Below are 18,781 nucleotides of genomic sequence, written 5' to 3'. Positions count from 1 at the left end.
CCAAAAGGAGGATGTTTTTCTATTCCATTCGACAGACATTATTTATTGAGCCAGGTACTGCCGTGCTCCGACAGTCTAAAAAGGAATGACCTTGTCTCTGCCCTTGAGGCAAAGACTCACGGGAAACCTGGTCTTAAACAAACAAGTTCCTTTGAGTGTGACCTGCTCTGTAAAGGACAGGGTACACAGAGGTAAAGGACAAGCTACAATGAGAACATGAAGGAGAGAACAGTCAGCTCCATGCAGGGAGGTCAGGGAGGCCTGCACAGAGGAGGTGCCCCTGAGCTGGCCTTTGAAGGGTGAACGATTTTGCTGGACAGACAAGGGAAGGTTGGGAACCCCATCCCGGGCAGGGACAGCTGCTTGTACAGAGGCAAAGGGATGTGGAAGTTCTAGGGGACTGAGCTTGCTCTGTTTGGCTAGACCAGGGGTAGAGTTACTGTGAAGCTAGTGAAGCTTGTTTCAGGGCCCTCAGTTGCTCACGCACCTCCAAAGCCCTGGAACTAATTTCTAGTCATTGTGTTGTTTGATCTCTCTTGGAGGGCCCTTCAAATCGTGTAAACCTGGGGCCCTGCAATACCTGCTGTGCCCCTGGGCCAGTGCTTGGCGTGAGCTGGGGGAAAAGTGAGGGGAGATGAGCCTGAAGAGGTAAGCAGGGACCAGATCATGGAGGGGTTTGTAGAATGTGTAGATAAGGAGCCACTGAAAAGCTTTATGAAGTAGAATGATGTAGTCGAATTGGCCTTTGAAGAGGGGGCTTTGGGATAGTATGGAGATGGGCTGGAGAGCAGGAAGACCAATTAGGAGACTGTTGGACCAATTTGATCGAGGCCAGCGATGACACAGGTGCTGAGACAGGGAAGAGGAGATAGATTTGATAACTACTGAGTAGGTAGACTCAACAGGACTTGGGGGTTAGGAGGGCAAAAGAAGAACCTAGAATGAGGCTTGGATTTCTGGCTTTGGAGGGTGGACAGATGGTTGGCAGCATTCAGTAAGAGTTACCATAAGAACCAGGTTTAAGAAGAATCAGCTCTGTTTAGGAAGTGTTGAGTTTGAGCTGCCTGCGGACCATCGAGAGAGGATAGGCAGCTGAATATGCAGGGTTAGAGGTCAGGAGAGGGTCTGCGCTGTAAACAGACTTGGGTTATCAAGGTATAGGTGATATGTTCCAGCCACAGACACACGTAAGATCATCCAGGGATTGGAGCCGAGTGAGATGAACGCTGGGCTAAAGATAAAAACCTGAGGATGTTAAGTCAGCAGATGGAGGAAAAGACATCCTGGAAAGAGACCGAGCTGGAATAAGCAGAGAGGTAGGAGGAGAGACTGTGGGTGGTTGAGAATGGTGTGCCAGTGAGGGCTGGAGTGAGGCTCAGATGAGGACGAGATGAGGGCTGGGTTGAGGGAGGGGGAGGGCGTCAGGCACCGTCTGCATTTAACTAAAAGTCACATGGTTATCACAGGTGCTCTTCCCAGAAAAGGTCACTCATCATTTCGAGCAGTGCTCATCCTTTGAGGATTCCCTTGCTTCTCAGATGAACTGTATCCCAAATTCTTCTATTTCTCCCTTAAAATAACAACAGCCATACTCATTGCCTTATAGTGAATAAATATATTTAGCTCCTTAATAATTGAACTGAATTCTGTTTTCCATTTGAAATTCTAGACGAAGGACACCTCTGCTCTGTATAGGCCTGCCTATTGTGCTAATCTTGTTTGGTGGAGAATAAATTAAACCCTGGGGAAAAGGGGCTATTTGGGTCACAATATGAGTGATTAATCTCAGCTGCAGACCGCTCAGCATCTCGTCCATTAAATTTTTCACAGTTCTCAGTAACATATAGTCGACATATCTAACATTGGAAAACGCCTGCATAATGATGGTTTGGGAGGGCCAAACTGATAGAGCCCCTTAGAGGCTAATCTACTTCTCTTGCCCGTTAGAGGCTAACCTACTTCTCTTCTATTTTTAATATCCTTACTGTTTTTCCTGATTATAAATGTGATACGTGCTTATATCAAATAATACAAACTCGCATAAGTAAAAATGAGAAGCCTCCGGGAAATGGGCTGGGGAACAGAAGTGGAGTAAGCTCCAGGGATTTGTAATAAAAAGCCGTGTTTTCTCCATTCTGACAGGGCCGTGAGGACATAGATAGGTCAGTGCAGCTGCACGGAAAGAGAGCATCAGAAGGCCCTGCTTTACCCAGGGTGCAGGGGCAAACTGAGAAGAGCAGTGACGAAGGCCATATCATGAAGGGCACCATCTGAAAGCTGCTGAAGCAAAAGGAACTCAAGAGGGAGACAGAGGACAGGCTGGAAAGGGGTGTGCTTAGGAACTCAGGCTTTGGTCTCAGACAGACCTAGGTTCAAATCCCATCTTGCTACTTATTAGCTCAGGGATCTTGGACAAGCATTTTGTGCTGGTCTCAGCCTATCCATAACCAATGTTGCGGCTGGACCGGCCCTTGTGGTTCTTATTATGATTGCAAGACGCCCTCAGTAATAACCGTCAGGAAACTTGGAGGGGAACAAAGTGTTTATTACTCACAGTTTCTGGAAAGGACAAGGCACACCCGGGGCTACACAGCGAGGTCGAGGGTAGAGAAAGAGAGCGAGAGCACCTGGGCCTGGGGTTCTGCTTTCATAGGGATCGAGGGTAGGCGGCCTGTGGTTTTGCGGGCTTACTCTTTATTGGTGAATGTAAAACATAAGAGCAGGAATTTAACACGTGGGGAGAGAAAAAAACAAGTGGCCTAAATGGTCAGTTATAGAAATGCACCAATATCTTTAAAACAAGGACGCCTGGGGTGGGGGGGTGGACGGGGCTGGTTCCTTATCTTTCTGTGGCTGGCAGTGTGTTTATTCGTGATAGCTGTCCTTGAAGTAGGTGCCTTTTTGAAGTGGATGCCTCCGAAATCAAAGCTTAAATCAGACACTTGTGTTACAAAAATGCAAGTTACAACTGTCAGGGCTTACACTACAACTAGGCACTTAAATTCTTTATGCCTCAGTTTCCTGTAAAGTGGGGATGGTGATAATACTGATATCTACCCAGAGGGTTATGGGTGAGGCATACTCCACGTGTATGGCATAGGAAACGCTTAAACAGTGCCTGGCACGGGGTAACTAACGAACAGAAGATATTGTCATGATCGTGACTTTTATTGGTAGAAGAATCAAGGGAGAGTTGTATTATGTAGCATATGTGAGGGAATGATAAATAGTGTCCAGAGAGATAAAAACTGAAAAATATCCATTGGGTTTGGCAACATGAAGGTCATTAATACACTTAGGAATAATAATTCCAGGGAAATTGTGGGTAGAAACTAGATTGCCATGAGTGAATGGGAGGTAAGGAAGTAAAGGCATCAGAATAGCAAAAGGAGGGACTTCCCTGGTGGCGCAGTGGTTAAGAATCCACCTGCCAGTGTGGGGGACAGGGATTCGAGCTCTGGTCCGGGAAGATACCACATGGCATGGAGCAACTAAGCCTGTGTGCCACAACTACTGGGCCTGCGCTCTAGAGCCCGAGAGCCACAACTACTGAGCCCTTGTGCCACAATGATTGAAGCCTGTGCACCTAGAGCCCGTGCTCCGCAACAAGAGAAGCCACCACGATAAGAAGCCCGTGCACCGCAACGAATAGTAGCCCCCGCTCGCCACAACTAGAGAAAGCCTGTGCACAGCAACGAAGACCCAACGCAGCCAAAAATAAATAAATAAATGAATAAATTTATTTATTTATTAAAAAAAAAGAATAGCAAACGGGGCAATTGAACAGAAAAATGAGTCCAAGATCAAATCCATGTTTCTATGGGAATTTAGCATTTGTAAGTTAGCAAGGAAAGAATAGACTATTCAAGAAAATGTGGGCTTCCCTGGTGGCACAGTGGTTGAGAGTCCACCTTCCGATGCAGGGGTCACGGGTTTGTGTCCCGGTCCGGGAAGATCCCACATGCCGCGGAGCGGCTGGGCCCGTGAGCCATGGCCGCTGAGCCTGCGCGTCCGGAGCCTGTGCTCCGCAACGGGAGAGGCTACAACAGTGAGATGCCCGTGTAACACAAAAAAACCAAAACAAAACAAAAAGAAAATGTGCTGGGAAAATAGGCCATCCGTTAGGAAAACATAAGATGAGACCATCCCACACAAACACCATTCACAAAAATAGATTCCAGTTGGATTGAAAACAACTTCTAAAAATATGAGGAAAAAATATAAGAGAATATTTTTATAACTTTGGGGGTAGAGAAGGCTTTTTTTAAAAACATCTTTATTGGAGTGTAATTGCTTTACAACGGTGTGTTAGTTTCTGCTTTATAACCAAGTGAATCAGTTATACATATACATATGTTCCCATATTTCTTCCCTCTTGCATCTCCCTCCCTCCCACCCTCCCTATCCCACCCCTCTAGGTGGTCGCAAAGCACCGAGCTGATCTCCCTGTGCTATGCGGCTGCTTCCCACTACCTATCTATTGTTTTTTTGTTTGTTTGTTTGTTTTGCTGTACACGGGCCTCTCACTGTTGTGGCCTCTCACGTTGCGGAGCACAGGCTCCAGGCGCGCAGGCTCAGCGGCCATGGCTCATGAGCCTAGCCACTCTGTGGCATGTGGGATCTTCCCAGACCAGGGCACGAACCTGTGTCCCCTGCATTGGCGGGCAGACTCTCAACCACTGCGCCACCAGGGAAGCCCACTAGCTATCTATTTTACGTTTGGTAGTGTATATATGTCCATGCTACTCTCTCACTTTGTCACAGCTTACCCTTCCCCCTCCCCCTATCCTCAAGTCCACTCTCTAGTAGGTCTGTGTCTTTATTCCCATCTTGCCCCTAGGTTCTTCATGACCTTTTTTCTTTTCTTAGATTCCATATATACGTGTTAGCATACAGTATTTGTTTTTCTCTTTCTGACTTACTTCACTCTGTATGACAGACTCTAGGTCCATCCACCTCACTACAAATAACTCAATTTTGTTTCTTTTTATGGCTGAGTAATATTCCATTGTATATATGTGCCACATCTTTTTTTTTTTAACATATTTATTGGGGTATAATTGCTTTACAATGGTGTGTTAATTTCTGCTTTATAACAAAGTGAATCAGTTATACATATGTTCCCATATCTCTTCCCTCTTGTGTCTCCCTCCCTCCCACCCTCCCTGTCCCACCCCTCCAGGCGGTCACAAAGCACCGAGCTGATCTCCCTGTGCTATGCGGCTGCTTCCGACTAGCTATCTGTTTTACATTTGGTAGTGTATATATGTCCATGCCTCTCTCTTGCTTTGTCACAACTCACCCTTCCCCCTCCCCATATCCTCAAGTCCCTTCTCTAGTAGGTCTGTGTCTTTATTCCCGTCTTACCCCTAGGTTCTTCATGACATTTGTTTTTTTTCTTAAATTCCATATATACGTGTTAGCATACGGTATTTGTCTTTCTCTTTCTGACTTACTTCACTCTGTATGACAGACTCTAGGTCTATCCACCTCATTACAAATAGCTCAATTTCGTTTCTTTTTATGGCTGAGTAATATTCCATTGTATATATGTGCCACATCTTCTTTATCCATTCACCTGTTGATGGACACTTAGGTTGCTTCCATCTCCAGGCTATTGTAAGTAGAGCTGCAGTGAACATTGTGGTCCATGACTCTTTTTGAATTATGATTTTCTCAGGGTATATGCCCAGTAGTGGGATTGCTGGGTCATATGGTAGTTCCATTTAGTTTTTTAAGGAACCTCCATACTGTTATCCATAGTGGCTTTGCCAATTTACATTCCCACCAACAGTGCAAGAGTGTTCCCTTTTCTCCACACCCTCTCCAGCATATATTGTTTGTAGATTTCTTGATGATGGCCATTCTGACTGGTGTGAGGTGATACCTCACTGTAGTTTTGATTTGCATTTCTCTAATGATTAGTGATGTTGAGCACTCTTTCATGTGTTTGTTGGCAGTCTGCTTATCTCCTTTGGAGAAATGTCAGTTTAGGTCTTCTGCCCAATTTTGGATTGGGTTGTTTGTTTTTTTGATATTGAGCTGCATGAGCTGCTTGTAAATTTTGGAGATTAATCCTTTGACAGTTGCTTCATTTGCAAATATTTTCTCCCATTCTGAGGTTTGTCTTTTCGTCTTGTTTATGGTTTCCTTTGCTGTGCAAAAGCTTTGAAGTTTCATTAGGTCCCATTTGTTTCTTTTTGTTTTTATTTCCATTTCTCTAGGAGGTGGGTCAAAAAGGATCTTGCTGTGATTGATGTCATAGAGTGTTCTGCCTGTGTTTTCTTCTAAGAGTTTGATAGTGTCTGGCCTTACATTTAGGTCTTTAATCCATTTTTAGTTTATTTTTGTGTATGGTGTTAGGGAGTGTTCTGATTTCCTACTTTTACATGCAGCTGTCCAGTTTTCCCAGCACCACTTATTGAAGAGGCTGTCTTTTCTCCACTGTATATTCTTGCCTCCTTTATCAAAGATAAGGTGATGGTATGTGCGTGGGTTTATCTCTGGGCTTTCTATCCTGTTCCATTGATCTATATTTCTGTTTTTGTGCCAGTACCATACTATCTTGATTACTGTAGCTTTGTAGTATAGTCTGACGTCAGGGAGCCTGATTCCTCCAGCTCCGCTTTTCTTTCTCGAGATTGCTTTGGCTATTTGGGATCTTTTGCGTTTCCATACAAATTGTGAAATTTTTTGTTCTAGTTCTGTGAAAAATACCAGCGGTAGTTAGATAGGGATTGCATTGAATCTGTAGATTGCTTTGGGTAGTAGAGTCATTCTCACAATGTTGATTCTTCCAATCCAAGAAAATGGTATATCTTTCCATCTATTTGTATCATCTTCAATTTCTTTCATCAGTGTCTTATAATTTTCTTTACACAAGTCTTTTGTCTCCTTAAGTAGGTTTATTCCTAGATATTTTATTCGTTTTGTCGCCATGGTAAATGGGAGTGTTTTCTTAATTTCACTTTCCGATTTTTCATCATTAGTGTATAGGAATGCTAGAGATTTCTGTGCATTAATTTTGTATCCTGCTACTTTACCAAATTCATTGATTAGCTCTAGTAGTTTTCTAGTAGCATCTTTAAGATTCTCTATGTATAGTATCACGTCATCTGCAAACAGTGACAGCTTTACTTCTTCTTTTCCGATTTGGATTCCTTTTATTTCTTTTCCTTCTCTGATTGCTGTGGCTAAAACTTCCAAAACTGTGTTGAATAAGAGTGGTGAGAGTGGGCAACCTTGTCTTGTTCCTGATCTTAGTGGAAATGCTTTCAGCTTTTCACCATTGAGGACGATGTTGGCTGTGGGTTTGTCATATATGGCCTTTATTATGTTGAGGAAAGTTCCCTCTATGCCTACTTTCTGGAGGGTTTTTATCATAAATGGGTGTTGAATTTTGTCCAAAGCTTTCTCTGCATCGATTGAGATGATCATATGGTTTTTCTCCTTCATTTTGTGAATATGGTGTGTCACATTGATTGATTTGCGTATGTTGAAGAATCCTTGCATTTCTGGGATAAACCCCGTTTGATTATGGTTTATGATCCTTTAATATGCTGTTGGACTCTGTTTGCTAGTATTCTGTTGAGGATTTCTGCATCTATGTTCATCAGTGATATTGGCCTGTAGTTTTCTTTCTTTGTGACATCTTTGTCTGGTTTTGGTATCAGGGTGATGGTGGCCTCGTAGAATGAGTTTGGGAGTGTTCCTCCCTCTGCTATATTTTGGAAGAATTTGAGAAGGATAGGTGTTAGCTCTTCTGTAAATGTTTGATAGAATTTGCCTGTGAAGCCATCTGGTCCTGGACTTCTGTTTGTTGGAAGATTTTTTTTTATTATTTATTTTTGGCTGCGTTGGGTCTTCATTGCTGCACACAGGCTTTCTCTAGTTGTGGTGAGCGGGGACTACTCTTTGTTGTGGTGCGTGGGGGCTACTCTTCGTTGCAGTACGTGGGCCTCAGTAGCTGTGGCTCGCAGGCTTCAAAGCACAGGCTCAGTAGTTGTGGCGCACGGGCTTAGTTGCTCAGCGGCACATGGGATCTTCCCAGACCAGGGCTCGAACCTGTGTCCCCTGCATTGGCAGGCGAATTCTTAACCACTGTGCCACCAGGGAAGTCCTGTTGGAAGATTTTTAATCACAGTTTCAATTTCAGTGCTTGTGATTGGTCTGTTCATATTTTCTATTTCTTCCTGATTTAGTCTCAGAAGGTTGTGCATTTCTAAGAATTTGTCCATTTCCTCCAGGTTGTCCATTTTATTGGCATAGAGTTGCTTGTAGTAATCTCTCATGATCCTTTGTATTTCTGCAGTTTCAGTTGTTACTTCTTTTTTATTTCTAATTCTATTGATTTGAGTCTTCTCCCTTTTTTTCTTGATGAGTCTGGCTAATGGTTTATCAATTTTTTAAATCTTCTCAGAGAACCAGAATTTAGTGTTATTGATCTTTGCTATCATTTCCTTCATCTCTTTTTGATTTATTTCTGATCTGATCTTTATGATTTCCTTCCTTCTGCTAACTTTGGGGTTATTTTGTTCTTCTTTCTCTAATTGCTTTAGGTGTGAGGTTAGGTTGTTTATTTGAGATGTTTCTTGTTTCTTAAGGTAGGATTGTATTGCTATAAACTTCCCTCTTAGAACTGCTTTTGCTCCATCACATAGGTTTTGGGTCGTTGTGTTTTCATTGTCATTTGTTTCTAGGTATTTTTTGTTTTCCTCTTTTATTGCTTCAGTGATCTCTTGGTTATTAAGTAGTGTATTGTTTAGCCCCCATGTGTTTGTATTTTTTACAGACCGTTTCCTGTAATTGATATCTAGTCTTATAGCGTTGTGGTCGTAAAAGATACTTGATACAATTTCAATTTTCTTAAATATACCAAGGCTTGATTTGTGACCCAAGATATGATCTATCCTGGAGAATGTTCCATGAGCACTTGAGAAAAATGTGTATTCTGTTCTTTTTGGATGGAATATCCTGTAAATATCAATAAAGTCCATCTTGTTTAATGTATCATTTAAAGCTTGTGTTTCCTTATTTATTTTCATTTTGGATGATCTGTCAACTGGTGAAAGTGGGGTGTTAACGTCCCCTACTATGATTGTGTTACTGTCGATTTCCCCTTTTATGGCTGTTAGTATTTGCCTTATGTATTGAGGTGCTCCTATGTTTGGTGCATAAATATTTACAATTGTTATATCTTCTTCTTGGATCGATCCCTTGATCATTATGTAGTGTCCTTCTTTGTCTCTTGTAATAGTCTTTATTTTAAAGTCTATATTATCTGATACGAGAATTGCTACTCCAGCTTTCTTTTGATTTCCATTTGCATGGAATATCTTTTTTCTATCCCCTCACTTTCAGTCTGTATGTGTCCCTAGGTCTGAAGTGGGTCTCTTGTGGACATCATATATGTGGGTCTTGTTTTTGTATCCATTCAGCCTGTCTGTGTCTTTTGGTTGGAGCATTTAATCCATTTACATTTAAGGTAATTATCGATATGTATGTTCCTATTACCATTTTCTTAATTGTTTTGGGTTTGTTATTGTAGGTCTTTTCCTTCTCTTGTGTTTCCTGCCTAGAGAAGTTCCTTTAGCATTTGTTGTAAAGCTGGTTTGGTGGTGCTGAATTCTCTTCCCTTTTGCTTGTCTGTAAAGGTTTTAATTTCTCCATCAAATCTGAATGAGATCCTTGCTGGGTAGAGTAATCTTGGTTGCAGGTTTTTCTCCTTCATCACTTTAAATATGTCCTGCCAGTCCCTTCTGGATTGCAGAGTTTCTGCTGAAAGATCAGCTGTTAACCTTATGGGGATTCCCTTGTGTGTTATTTTTCCTTTGCTGCTTTCAATAATTTTTCTTTTTCTTTCATTTTTTATAGTTTGATTAATATGTGTCTTGGTGTGTTTCTCCTTGGATTTATCCTGTATGGGACCCTCTGTGCTTCCTGGACTTGATTAACTATTTCCTTTCCCATATTTGTGATGTTTTCAAGTATAATCTCTTCAAATATTTTCTCAGTCCCTTTCTTTTTCTCTTCTTCTTCTGGGACCCCTATAATTCAAATGTTGGTGAGTTTAGTGTTGTCCCAGAGGTCTCTGAGACTGTCCCCAGTTCTTTTCATTGTTTTTTCTTTATTCTGCTCTTCAGTGGTTATTTCCACTATTTTATCTTCCAGGTCACTTATCCATTCTTCTGCCTCAGTTATTGTGCTATTGACCCCTTAGAGAAGGCTTTTCTAATCATGACACAAGATCCAAAAGTCATAGAAGACTGACAGATTTAAATTTGTTAAAATTAAAAGCAAAACAAAAACAAAAACCTTTTTCTTGTGGATGAAAAATGTCTCCTGCTTTTTCAGTAAACAAAGGATATTGAGGCCATCAAGCCAGCAGCCACTGAGGCCACCTGCAACAGTGCACCCTGAGGGGACTCAGAATGGGTGGAGAAAAGCAGGATACTGGCCCTGGATAGTTAAGATGCCTGTCAAAGGCATGATTTCAATGAGCCCAGCCAGACTCTTGTCTCTTCCCATACATAGAAAAGTGCTACATTCATTAACTTGAGATGTCTGGTTTTCTTTAATTAACAGTAATCTTTTGATGTTCTGACTACCTGGTTTTTGTTGCAAAAACCCCTGTATATCCTGGCTCCTCCTTTACCTCTTTGGAGCAGTCCCTCAGAACTCTCTGAGAAGCTGTCTTCTGGGCTTAAGGCCTCAGTTTTGTCCACCAAATAAAACATAATTCTCAACTTTTAGGTTGTGCATTTTTTCAGTCAATAGTCTATTGAAACATACTATAAACAAAAGTAAAAACAAACTACAGATGAGGAGAAAATATTTGCAACCTGTATAGCAAAGGATTTTTCTAAAATGTAAAAAGAGCTTCTACAATTCAATGAGAAATAAACAAGTAATTGACAGAAGGGGAAATGTAAATGGCCCATCAACATATGAAATGATGGTCATTCAACTTCATCAGTGAGTAGGGAAATGCAAAATGAAACAATGAAGTCTTTTTTTCATCTATCAGATTTGCAAAAATAAAACATAAAAATATAATATCCATTAATACCAGGTAATTTTATTCATGTTGCTGGGAGTATAAATTGATACAGATTTTGTAAAGGTCAAATTTGATGGTATCTGTTAAAATTTTAAATGTGAATATCTTATGATCCAGCAGGTCCACCTTTAGGAATATAGCCTAGAGAAACAACTGTACATGTTCATAAAAAGCATAGAAAAACGATGTTCACTGCAGCATTGGTTATGGAACGAAAAAATTTTTTTAAACAGTCTAAATTTCCACCAATAGGGCAACTAAATGATCTATAGTACAACCATACCATGGAACTGTATTTGGCAGTGTAAAAGAATGAGTTAGATCTATATATACTTACATAAACATGTTGTTAAGTGAAAAAAAGAAGTTGAAGAATGATACACAGGTCATGATGCCATTTGTATAAATCTGCCCCTTCCCAGTAAAACAAACATTTCTCTCTCTCTCTGTTTATAGAAGCAGAGAAAAAAGTCTGCAAGAATAATCAACAAAGTAAAAATGGTAACTGCTATTAGTAGTTACCTCTGAGGAGGGTAGATTAAGTACATGTATTCTTTGCATAATTAAAAATAAATTTTGGGGACTTCCCTGGTGGCACAATGGTTAAGAATCTGCCTGCCAATGTAAGGGACACGGGTTCGAGCCCTGGTCTGGGAAGATCACACATGCCGTGGAGCGACTAAGCCCGTGTGCCATAGCTACTGAGCCTGTGCTCTAGAGCCCACATGCCACAATTACTGAAGTCCGCGTGCCTAGAGCCCGTGCTCCGCAATAAGAGAAGCCACCACAATGAGAAGCCCGCTCACCGCAACGAAGAGTAGACCCCGCTCGCTGCAACTAGAGAAAGCCTGTGTGCAGCAATGAAGACCCAGTGCAGACCCAATTAATTAATTTAAAAAATAAAAAGAGTTGAAAAAATTTAAAAAGAAGCAGATAAAGTGGATATACATTGCTCCTTTAAAAAGCTTTTCTGAGCTGGGAAAAAGATAAAGCAGTGTGTGGAGGGAAGCAAGAAGGTCACAGGTGAGTTTTATGAGGATGGGAGAGATGACATGGGCTTGAACAGGAGCAGAAGCTTCCAGGATGGAGAGGAGGGGGCAGATGTGAGAGAAATAGAAAATAGTAACCAATTGATGCGGGAGATCTAGTTCAGTTTATAAAATACTAAATGCCTACTGTGTGCCAGGTACAGTGTGAGGTGCCAGGGCTACTGAGAAATAAGACACAGTCTCTAGTTAAGGAGCTTGTAGTTGAGTAGAGGGGGCAAATATGTATGCAAACTCTACATAATGTGGTAAGTACAGTAACAGAGGTATGTGGAGGGGGCCTGTGCGCACAGGAAGAGCAGCAGTCAAGCCTGGTGGCGGGAGTATAGGGTGCAGGTTGCTGAAAGGGGAGAGGAGGTGATCAGGAATGACTGGGCTAAGTCTTGAAATCTTGCAGGATGAGTACAAGCTAGTGAACTGGCTTAGAGTGGGTATTCAGTACACATTTGTTGAATGAATGAATGATATATACATTGATGGGAAAAAGAAAATAAACACCTCTAACTTTTCATCATTTAAAACCAAAAGTATCCAACCCACAGACATAGAAAACAAACTTATGGTTACCAAAGGGGGAAGCGGGGGAGGGCTAAATTAGGAGGTTGGGATTAACAGATACACACTACTATAGACAAAATAAACAACAAGGACCTACTGTATAGCACAGGGAACTATGTTCAATATCTTGTAATAACCTATTATGGAAAAGAATCTGAAAAAGAAGATATACAGTATAACTGAATCACTTTGCTGTACACCTGAAACTAACACAACATTGTAGATCAAACTATACTTCAAACAACAACAACAAAAAAAGCCCCAAAGTATCCATTGAAGGTTTCAACTAGGATGCTGGTGAGGGTAGAAAACAGTCTACAGTGCGTTGAGGAATGAACGAGAAGTAAAAATAAATAAATGAGTAGATTATTCTTTCATCTACTCCATCCATGCATTAAATATTTATTGGGCACCTATTACATGCCAGACCCTGTGGTAGGTGCAGAAAAGAAACCTGACTGCTAAGGGAAGAAAAGACACAGGACAGTAGTTGGGGAGAAATGTGTGGTTGAGGAGGACTGGGCTGTGGAAAGATCTTTTTTTTTGTCGTTGTTGTTGTTGTTTTGCGGTACGCGGGCCTCTCACCGTTGTGGCCTCTCCCGTTGTGGTGCGCAGGCTCAGCGACCATGGCTCACAGGCCCAGCCGCTCCGCGGCACGTGGGATCTTCCCGGACCGGGGCACGAACCCGTGTGCCCTGCATCGGTAGGCGGACTCTCAACCACTGCGCCACCAGGGAAGCCCAGACCTTTTTTTTTTTTTTTTGAGATGAGGGAAGACTTAATTAAGCCTGTTTATAGGTTGCGGGGAGGGAGTAGTCAGTAGTAGGTGAGGAGCTGATAGATGAAGCCAGGTTCTCAAAGAGCCTGGAAGAAATAAGATCAGGTACACAAGGGATGGTGGACCTTGAACAGGATGAGGGACCCTTCATCCTCAGAGACCAGAGGGGAACAGGGAAGGGGAGGGAGTGAGGTGGGTTGGGGTAGTGTGAGCTGGGTGACCTTGATTTTGTTGATAAAGTAGAAGATAATACCGTCTTGTGAGAGGGAAGGGGTCATGAATAAGTTCTGAAGCTTGAGGAAAATGTTGAAAGTTTGGCATGGTCAATGAAAGCAGTAGGAATGGAGCCAATCAAGGCCGGGCAAAAGGATTGTCGTGCTGTTTTAAAGGCCTATAATGAGGTTGGAGGCCAGGAATTTGGGTACCAAGACCCAAAGGTTTTTGTTTGTTTGTATAATATTTATTTATTTATTTATTTTGGCAGCGTTGGGTTTCAGTTGTGGCATGCACATGGGATCTAGTACCTTGACCAGGGATCGAACCCGGGCCCCCTGCATTGGGAGCACAGAGCCTTACCCACTGGACCACCAGGGAAGTCCCCAAGACCCAAAGTTTTGTGATTGCTTCGAGTCAACTTCAGCAGCAGTGGTGTAGGAGCAGAAAGCAGATCCTGAAATTTATTCAGCCCAGCAGTTTTGCTAGGCAAGGAGGGTAGAAAGCAGGGGTGTGGTGGGAGATGAGTTGACAAAAGCGTTTTGGACAATCAGTTATGGGGGTCAGCCTGGGCCGAGAAGGAGATGAGGCCAGGAGGGGGTTGATATCCTGTGAGATAACGGAGAGGTCAAGGTACCAGAGGATTCTATGAGGTGAAAGATCAGGTTTAGGCAGACTGAAAGCATAGGAGAGCTGGGAAGTTGTGCAGTGGTGGTCAGATAGTGGGGCGTTAGAAGCTGTCTTGGGTGAAGCTGGCCTGGCGAATGGTATGATGTGTAGGTGGCTGAAGTAGAGGGAGCTGGAGGTTGGTGAAGTTGAGGCGATCAAGGAATAAAGAGGCTGAAGGTTGATGGCCTGTCCTCAAGCACACTGCAGTCACCAGAACAGGGAGAAAGACGAGGTCAGGCACCACCAGAAGAGGATGGAACAGGCCTCAAACGGAGACAGTTTTTTACACTGAGGTAGAGGAGTAACGCCCTAGAAGTGGCGCTGAGGGGCTACCTGAATGCCCACACACTGAGCCCAACATACACAGGTTGTGGGAGAATAAGAAGCCTACACAGGGGACTTCCCTGGTGGCGCAGTGGTTAAGAATCCGCCTGCCAATGCAGGGGACATGGGTTCGATCCCTGGTCCGGGGAGGTCCCACATGCTGCGGAGCAACTAAGCCCGTGCACCACAACTACTGAGCCTGTGCTCTAGAGCCCGTGAGCCACAACTACTGAGCCTGTGTGCCACAACTACTGAGCCTGTGTGCCACAACTACTGAGCCTGCACACCACAACTACTGAAGCCTGCGCACCTAGACCCCCGTGCTCCACAACAAGAGAAACCACCGCAATGAGAAGCCCGCGCACTGCAGCAAAGAGTAGCCCCCGCTCGCCACAACTAGAGAAAGCCCGCACGCAGCAACGAAGACCCAACACAGCCAAAAAAAAAAAAGAAGCCTACATAGGAGGGGGCTGCCAGGCAATGGGGTCCTCAGGGTTGCGGGGTCCTCAGGGTTGCAGGGTCCTCAGGGGAGAATTGGGTTACCAGTAGTGTGAAGAGGTAAGGCAAGTTCTGTGAAGAGGAAGATGATATAGGCCAGCACTTCTCAAACTTTAAAGTTGCATACAAGCCACTGAGGCTCTTAATAAGATGTAGATTCTGATCCTGTAGGTCTGGGTTGGGGACTGGAGAGTCTTGATTTCTAACAAGCTTTCAGGTGACCATAGTGCTCCCTATTCAAGGACCACACTCTGAGTGGTAAAGAGGTAGGCAATTTTGTTTACCATGGTTCAGGGGTTTCAGAGGGCACAGTGGACACATTTTTGAGGGGTGATGAGTCCATGAGGAGAGAGTGGAATAGCAGTGAGCATAGAGGGAAGAGGTGGCTGGAAGGATGGAGTAGATTAGGTGTTGTCACTCTGGGCACTGTTCCAGTAGACCTGACCTTATGGTATCTTGGCTTTGATGGCTGAGATGGTGCTGTTCAAGTATAATGTCTGTGACCAGGCCTTCTGGGTTTCCAGCAGGGGAGCTTCTGACAGCTGCGTTTGCAGTGAGGACTGGCACGTGGGAGAAGGAGACTGGGATGACTTCCGGGTGTCTAGGAAGCGGATAGGAGGCAGTGATAACTGAGGCCATGGGAGTGACCAGGACCATGCAGGGCTAAGGGGCATGTGATGTGTAGAATGACAACAAAAGATGGTCCAGGGGCGTCCCTTGTGGCGCAGTGGTTGAGAGTCCGCCTGCCGATGCAGGGGACGCGGGTTCGTGCCCCGGTCCGGGAAGATCCCACATGCCGCGGAGCGGCTGGGCCCGTGAGCCATGGCCGCTGAGCCTGCGTGTCCGGAGCCTGTGCTCCGCAACGGGAGAGGCCACAACAGTGAGAGGCCCGCATACTGCAAAAATAAAAGAAGTAAAAAAGTTATGTAATGGAGGGAAAAAATGTAGCAGTACCATAATTAGATCACTCAAGTGAGCCTGTCACCTGAAAATTAATTGGATAAACCTAAGGGATGTATCCCCCCGCCCCCACTCCTAATTCTTCAGGAACCTTCTAAGGATCTCTGCAACCAACAGATTCTTTGATGCTCTTACCCTTCAGAACAATGTTTGACTCATAGGGGTCAAAGGAAAAAGAAAGGACTATATTTTTAGATTTTTCTCTGAGGCTCCAGAGGTACCCATCATCTGGCTCTCTCTGTATGTAGCTCTCAGAATCTAGAATTCTGTGATTCTTTTTTAAAAAAAGCTCTTTTGCCTTCTCTACTAGCGGGATCTTTCAAAAAGGCTCAGGGTGGGAGCTGCTGCTCCTCCTTCAATCGTGTTCCCTTCCCGCAGTGGTCTCTGCAGACTCCCTGTCCCGGGCCAGATGCTAAACCTCTTCCAGCTTGAAGGGAGAAGCCCTGGAGGGAGGGGCAGCGGACAGACAGGGAGATGAGAACAGAGGCAGGGCGGAGGCTAAGATGACCTAGCTAGAGCAGGAAGAGGCTGCAGGGGTGGCAGGAATGGCCTGGGAGAGAACAGAGAAGCTTCCCAGGACAGAGAGGAGACTCCCAGCAAGACTTGGAGCCACGCGGGAGCGCCGTGCCTGGAGACTCAGTGAGCTGGGGGGTGGGGCGTGCAGTGTGTGTGTGTGTGTGTGTGTGTGCGCACATGTGTTAATTTTGTGCAGGCGGGACTATCTTTACCAAATTTTGTCCGAACACGTAGATTTTAAAGTCACGACCTTACAGGAAATGAGAACTGGAAAAATATCTGGACCTTAGGGGAGCCAAGTGGGGAGCGCCTCGAACCCAGGAAGATTGAGCAGAACCCACTGTGTTCTGGAAGATTCCCCAGCAGTGGGTCAAGGAGAGGTCCTGACCACCACTGGGTACCAGCTTGAGTATTAGGCACTGCGGGGGAGATGCAGGAAGTGGAGACATGAGCCCAGCCTGGTGTGCAATCAGCCCATCCACAGATACTGCCAGTGGGCTCCACACTGCATCGGGGCCCCATGGGGGCAGAGAAGGGCCCTTAACTGTCCCTGCCCTTCACATGGACACAGTCTATTTGAGGGAACACTAATCCTTGTGAAGCAACAGTAAGCGATCCAATAGCATAATTCTGTTTTACACTCCTGGGTCACAGAAGGGATTTCTGGCATAACTGGGGAATTGTGGAGGAGATGGGCATTCATCCGAGCCCTGAGGCCTGGGAGGGCAGGATTGGGATGAGAAGAGAGAAATGCACATTCTAGAGAGAAAGCGCACTGATGGGCATATGGTTGGCTCACGTGGGGACCAAAGAGGTGGCCAGTCTGACGGAGTTGGAGGCCCCACTGAGAGGAGATGGAGAAATCCAGCTGGATGGGGAGAGTCGGATTACCAAGGACATTTTCAACTTCTATAAGAGTTTCGAAGCCTATCAAAATCCAGGTTTTTGAAGTGGTCTGGCCATTTCCCTGCTCTCTCCTTTAGCTACAGGCCCATTGTGGAATTCATCGACGCCCAATTTGAGGCCTACCTGCAGGAGGAGCTGAAGATTCGCAGGTTACTGCACAACTACCATGATTCCCGCATCCACGCCTGCTTGTACTTCATTGCCCCCACGGGTCATTCCTTGAAGTCTCTGGACCTAGTGACGATGAAGAAGCTGGACAGTAAGGTACCGAGGCCTGGGAGGCAGGGACGAGGGCAGGTGGGAGGCAGGGCAAGCTGGGCTCCCTCCTGCTGGTCTCTTGTGCAGTGCAGATGCCAGAGCTCAGGAGAGGTTTTGTGGCATCTTCATCCTCCCCTTCATTCCCTGTCCCTCCATAAAGATGATGTTAATTGACCCAGCACCTGAGTTGTATGCTTTGTGATGTTTTCCCAGCACTGGGCATGAGTCTTCCCTGAGCTGTCTTTCTGCCCTGATGCCTCTTGGGAATAAAGGTGGATGCAAGCAAGACGGCTGTCTGGGTCTAGGGCCTTAGGCTTTGGCGATGCAAAGGTGTTTTTCCTTTGTCCTGATGTTAACTGACCTTTACTAGAATCAAACATGCAAACTTGACTTCAAAAGTTATTATTCTTATTATCAATAATAATTTTATCATAGCAGCTAACATTTTTTAAACCCTTATTATATGTCACCACTGTAAAAGTACCTCATGGAGTATCTCATTGAATCCTCACAACAACTCGGTAAGGCAAACACTATCATTACCTCCCATTTTATAGAAGAGAAAACTGAGGCTCTAAGAGGTTAAGTGACATGCCCATTGTCATATAGCCAGCTCCTGGCAGAGCCTAGATTTGAACTCAGGTTATATTGCCTCCATACCCAAGGAAGATGGCTGTGGGAATCAGGCACATCCTGCTTTAAGATAAACTGAAAAATGCAAGTCCCACATCCGATATAAATTAGACAGTGATTCTTCATGTTAAAGAATTGGCTGTGCAAAAGAGTCGACCACAGGATTCTTTTTTTTTTTTTTGCTGTACGCGGGCCTCTCACTGTTGTGGCCTCTCCCGTTGCGGAGCACAGGCTCCGGACGCGCAGGCTCAGCAGCCATGGCTCACGGGCCCAGCCGCTCCGCGGCATGTGGGATCTTCCCGGACCGGGGCACGAACCCGTATCCCCTGCACCGGCAGGCGGACTCTCAACCACTGTGCCACC

General features: G+C 44.5%; 1 protein-coding gene across 10 annotated transcripts in view; it reads left to right on the top strand.

The window, feature by feature from the left end:
- SEPTIN6 (septin 6) overlaps positions 1-18,781 on the top strand; it is a 67,944-nt gene that overhangs the window by 22,541 nt on the left and 26,622 nt on the right. For all 10 annotated transcript variants that reach the window (XM_032620998.1, XM_032621000.1, XM_032620999.1 and 7 more), the window contains one exon: positions 17,605-17,791. In XM_032620998.1, coding sequence (XP_032476889.1) covers positions 17,605-17,791 — 187 coding nt within the window. The remainder of the gene's footprint in view (positions 1-17,604; positions 17,792-18,781) is intronic.

Source organism: Phocoena sinus, chromosome X (assembly GCF_008692025.1).
Source record: "Phocoena sinus isolate mPhoSin1 chromosome X, mPhoSin1.pri, whole genome shotgun sequence".
Classification (NCBI taxonomy): Eukaryota; Metazoa; Chordata; class Mammalia; order Artiodactyla; family Phocoenidae; genus Phocoena; species Phocoena sinus.
Note: the sequence above shows the minus strand (reverse complement) of the source record. Positions and strands in the feature narration are given on the sequence as shown.